At 44.3% G+C, this 5,706-nt stretch overlaps 1 protein-coding gene across 1 annotated transcript; it reads right to left on the bottom strand.

Annotated features, from left to right (window-relative positions):
* Positions 1-4,325: 4,325 nt before the first annotated feature.
* On the bottom strand, positions 4,326-5,258 carry LOC311114388 (C-C motif chemokine 4-like; the record flags this gene model as incomplete). The annotated part of the gene is made up of 4 exons (XM_084189644.1): positions 4,326-4,362; positions 4,603-4,680; positions 4,854-4,968; positions 5,171-5,258. 4 exons carry the CDS (start codon positions 5,256-5,258, stop codon positions 4,326-4,328), a joined length of 318 nt encoding a protein of 105 aa, XP_084045770.1.
* Positions 5,259-5,706: the final 448 nt, after the last annotated feature.

Genomic DNA, 5,706 nt, shown 5'->3' on the forward strand with positions numbered 1-5,706 from the left:
ATCCACCCACTGGTGACCTCTCATGGTGTAGTGTCCTCAACAGTTACTACATCCACCCACTGGTGACCTCTCATGGTGTAGTGTCCTCAACAGTTACTACATCCACCCACTGGTGACCTCTCATGGTGTAGTGTCCTCCACAGTTACTACATCCACCCACTGGTGACCTCTCATGGTGTAGTGTCCTCCACAGTTACTACATCCACCCACTGGTGACCTCTCATGGTGTAGTGTCCTCAACAGTTACTACATCCACCCACTGGTGACCTCTCATGGTGTAGTGTCCTCAACAGTTACTACATCCACCCACTGGTGACCTCTCATGGTGTAGTGTCCTCCACAGTTACTACATCCACCCAATGGTGACCTCTCATGGTGTAGTGTCCTTAACAGTTACTACATCCACCCACTGGTGACCTCTCATGGTGTAGTGTCCTCCACAGTTTCTACATCCACCACTGGTGACCTCTCTTGGTCAAATCAAATCAAATCAAATCAAATTTTATTGGCCACATGCGCCGAATACATCAAGTGCAGTCATTACAGTGAAATGCTTACCAACAGTGCATTTATTACAGCCCTTAACCAACAGTGCATTTATTTTTAATAAAAAAAGTGAAATAAAACAACAACAAAAAAGTGTTGAGAAAAAAAAGAGCAGAAGTAAAATAAAATAACAGTAGGGAGGCTATATATACAGGGGGGTACCGGTGCAGAGTCAATGTGCGGGGGCACCGGCTAGTTGAGGTAGTTGAAGTAATATGTACATGTGGGTAGAGTTAAAGTGACTATGCATAAATAATTAACAGAGTAGCAGCAGCGTAAAAATATGGGGTGGGGGGCAGTGCAAATAGTCCGGGTAGCCATGATTAGCTGTTCAGGAGTCTTATGGCTTGGGGGTAGAAGCTGTTGAGAAGTCTTTTGGACCTAGACTTGGCACTCCGGTACCGCTTGCCGTGCGGTAGCAGAGAGACCAATCTATGACTAGGGTAGCTGGAGTCTTTGACAATTTTGAGGGCCTTCCTCTGACACCGCCTGGTATAGAGGTCCTGGATGGCAGGAAGCTTGGCCCCAGTGATGTACTGGGCCATACGCACTACCCTCTGTAGTGCCTTGCGGTCGGAGGCCAAGCAGTTGCCATACCAGGCAGTGATGCAACCAGTCAGGATGCTCTCGATGGTGCAGCTTTAGAATTTTTTGAGGATCTGAGGACCCATGCCAAATCTTTTCAGTCTCCTGAGGGGGAATAGGCTTTGTCGTGCCCTCTTCACGACTGTCTTGGTGTGTTTGGACCATGATAGTTCGTTGGTGATGTGGACACCAAGGAACTTGAAGCTCTCAACCTGTTCACTACAGCCCGTCGATGAGAATGGAGGCGTGCTCAGTCCTCTTTTTTTTCCTGTAGTCCACAATCATCTCCTTTGTCTTGGTCACGTTGAGGGAGAGGTTGTTATCCTGGCACCACACGGCCAGGTCTCTGACCTCCTCCCTATAGGCTGTCTCATCGTTGTCGGTGATCAGGCCTACCACTGTTGTGTCGTCGGCAAACTTAATGATGGTGTTGGAGTCGTGCCTGGCCATGCAGTCATGGGTGAACAGGGAGTACAGGAGGGGACTGAGCACGCACCCCTGAGGGGCCCCTGTGTTGAGGATCAGTGTGGCAGATGTGTTGTTACCTACACTTACCACCTGGGGGCGGCCCGTCAGGAAGTCCAGGATCCAGTTGCAGAGGGAGGTGTTTAGTCCCAGGATCCTTAGCTTAGTGATGAGCTTTGAGGGCACTATGGTGTTGAATGCTGAGCTGTAGTCAATGAATAGCATTCTCACGTAGGTGTTCCTCTTGTCCAAGTGGGAAAGGGCAGTGTGGAGTGCAATAGAGATTGCATCATCTGTGGATCTGTTGGGGCGGTATGCAAATAGGAGTGGGTCTAGGGTTTCTGGGATAATGGTGTTGATGTGAGCCATGACCAGCCTTTTAAAGCACTTCATGGCTACAGACGTCAGTGCTACGGGTCGGTAGTCATTTAGGCAGGTTATCTCATTGTCCTTGGGCACGGGGACTATGGTGGTCTGCTTGAAACATGTTGGTATTACAGACTCAGTCAGGGACATGTTGAAAATGTCAGTGAAGACACTTGCCAGTTGGTCAGTACATGCTCGGAGTACACGTCCTGGTAATCCATCTGGCATTGCGGCCTTGTGAATGTTGACCTGCTTAAAAGTCTTACTTACATCGGCTACAGAGAGCGTGATCACATAGTCATCCGGAACAGCTGGTGCTCTCATGCATGCTTCAGTGTTGCTTGCCTCGAAGCGAGCATAGAAGAGGTTTAGCTCGTCTGGAAGTCTTGTGTCACTGGGCAGCTTGCGGCTGTGCTTCCCTTTGTAGTCTGTAATAGTTTTCAAGCCCTGACACATCTGACGAGCATCAGAGCCGGTGTAGTACGATTCAATCTTAGTCCTGTATTGACTCTTTGCCTGTTTGATGGTTCGTCGGAGGGCATAGCGGGAATTCTTATAAGCGTCCGGGTTAGAGTCCTGCTCCTTGAAAGCGGCAGCTCTACCCTTTAGCTCAGTGCGGATGTTTCCTGTAATCCATGGCTTCTGGTTGGGGTATGTACGTACGGTCACTGTGGGGACGACATCATCGATTCACTTATTGATGAAGCCAGTGACTGATGTGGTGTACTCCTCAATGCTATCTGAAGAATCCCGGAACATGTTCCAGTCTGTGCTAGCAAAACAGTCCTGTAGCTTAGCATCTGCGTCATCTGACCACTTTTTTATTAACCGAGCCACTGGTGCTTCCTGCTTTAGGTTTTGCTTATAAGCAGGAATCAGGAGGATTGAGTTATGGTCAAATTTGCCAAATGGAGGGCGAGGGAGAGCTTTGTATGCGTCTCTGTGTGTGGAGTAAAGGTGGTCTAGAGTTTTTTTTCCTCTGGTTGCACATTTAACATGCTGGTAGAAATGAGGTAAAACGGATTTAAGTTTCCCTGCATTAAAGTCCCTGGCCACTAGGAGCGCTGCCTCTGGATGAGCGTTTTCCTGTTGATTTATGGCCTTATACAGCTAATTCAGTGCAATCTTAATGCCAGCATTGGTTTGTGGTGGTAAATAGACAGCTATGATAGATGAAAACTCTCTTGGTAAATAGTGTGGTCTACAACTTATCATGAGATACTCTACCTCAGGCGAGCAAAACCTAGAGATTTCCTTAGTATTAGATTTTATGCACCAGCTGTTGTTTACAAATATACACAGACCGCCACCCCTTGTCTTACCGGAGTCAGCCGTTCTATCCTGCCGATGTAGAGTATATCCCACCAGCTCTATGTTGTCCTTGTCGTCGTTCAGCCACGACTCGGTGAAACATAAGATATTACAGTTTTTAATGTCCCGTTGGTAGGATAACCGTAATCTTAGGTCATCCCATTTATTCTCAAATGATTGAAGATTGGCTAATAGGATTGATGGGAGAGGCAGTTTACTCGCTCGCCGTCGGATCCGTGCAAGGCACCCCGACATACGTCCACGATATCTCTGACTCTTCCTCATGCGAATGACGGGGATTTGGGCCTTGTCGGGTGTCTGTAGGATATCCTTGGCGGCCGCCTCATTGAAGAAAAAATCTTTGTCCAATACGAGGTGAGTAATCGCCGTCCTGATATCCAGAAGCTCTTTTTGGTTATAAGAGATGATCGCAGAAACATTATGTACAAAATAAATCACAAATAACGCGGAAAAACACACATAATAGTACAATTGGTTAGAGGGCTGTAAAACGGCAGCCACCTTCTCCGGCGCCATTATCTCTGTTGCAGTGTTACTACGTTCAACCACTGCAGTGTCCTCCACAGTTACTGTACATTATCTTCTCTATCTGTCTGTTTCATCAGTTAGTATCTGTCATTGTGCTGTCCAAGGTTCCTCTTCCTCTCACCACTCATACCACACAAGATTAACACACAAAACAAGTGAGAATCCGTCGTAAAATATAATATATTTATTATAGATATAAAATGTAACAGTAACAGTGAAAAAAAGTAACAAATGTTTTCATGAATAAAAGTATAAACATTTAGTTTCCTGATACTCTTATAACGAGATCGTAACCTTATTGCATATAAACAAAGGTTATATTATAACAAGATTTTTTACATTTACAAAATATATTTATATAAATTCAGCCCAGAAAATATAGGACTAAGAAGATATAAGTAGCTGTATAGCAGGCGAAACAGGGTTGGTTATTAACATGTTCAGTTCCTGACTGTGGAATACACATGTACTGCTCCTCTGTATCCAGAGTACCCATCGTCGGATTAGGACTGTGATTTTTTGATGTGAACCGCCTTGTCCCTAAAATAGATTAGAAAAATGAATATTATTTTCAATTCTTAAGGCCACTCTTAACTTTCAATATCTCCAATTTAGAGTTTTATCTGTTCTAAAATCTGGAACAGGTTCAATGGGTCTACATTCATGAGTACCAACTTTGTTTGTACCATTCATAATAAACAACTATATTCTAAATCCCTTTTATTATTCAAGTGTAAATAGTATTACAGTTGAAATGTTATTTATGAGAGTAATTCTTACCCCAGTCGGTTGACATGTTCGATCACCCAGCTCTGGGAAGGGTCTGCACACACATCTTTCCCTTTTTCAGTGTGAAACCTGGAAGAGACGCATACAATACCGTCAGTCCATATTCAACACTCTGTTTTTACACTTTCAGCATTATTAACCCCGTTTTTGTATTCAACTATAATTACAGTATAATGGTATTTTTCTTGTTAAGAATCCTGAACCTGAATTCAAAAATAAATATTCACACCAAAGATACTCACATGATGGCAGGGATTCTGCAGATTTCAGTCGTGGTCTGTAGGGTATAGCCTATGATAACCCCAAAAGGTATTTTCCTACCAGTGTAGCTTTGACAACAGCCTCTTATACGACGTGCTGTAAAAAAGGAGCAAATAAACGATTAAGGAGGAATCTTGATAAAGACTAAATATTACTCTAATTGTCCAACAGTTTCTTTCAGTTTTCCAGTAATAACACAGACAGACGGACTAAGACTAAACTTGGAGAGAGGGAGACAGAGGCATACAGACAGACAGACGGACGGACTAAGACTAAACTTTGACAGCCGAATATTGACCTTGTTTAGCTGCAGAAGCCTCAGTAGTGAACAGCCCCACAGCCAGGAGCACAAGCAGCACTATCACAGCAGCTCTGATCTGGGACATCTCTTCTTCTGTGGTGCTGTGGTTAGTGATGAGCTGAGCTGAGTTGCTGTCTTCAGAAAGAGAGCTTTAGTGGCTGTGTGAGGTCCTATTCATCATCAGAGCCATATATATACTCCTGGTGCAGGTGGAAACTTATTCTCTGAGAGGTGAAATGGGCTTTCCTACCCACGCCTTAACACCAAAGTCCCACGGCAGAATTTCCCCATCACTTTCCCCAATGAGCAAAACAGGGAAACAAGATTTTTGAACAGAACAAGAGGGAGGACTGTTTATTTTATTATTATTTTTTTATTTATTTTTTTGGGGGGGGGTGGATCAGCTTAATATTGCAGATAGATTGTATCTTCTATCAATGTAATTATTTGCATCACTTCCAATCCCCCATGTTTTTTATATATATACTCCCCTTTATTACTTTTCAACCCCGCCATCCTTTCCCTACTTGGAG

Source organism: Coregonus lavaretus, assembly GCF_964263955.1.
Source record: "Coregonus lavaretus genome assembly, contig: HAP1_SCAFFOLD_543, whole genome shotgun sequence".
Classification (NCBI taxonomy): domain Eukaryota; kingdom Metazoa; phylum Chordata; class Actinopteri; order Salmoniformes; family Salmonidae; genus Coregonus; species Coregonus lavaretus.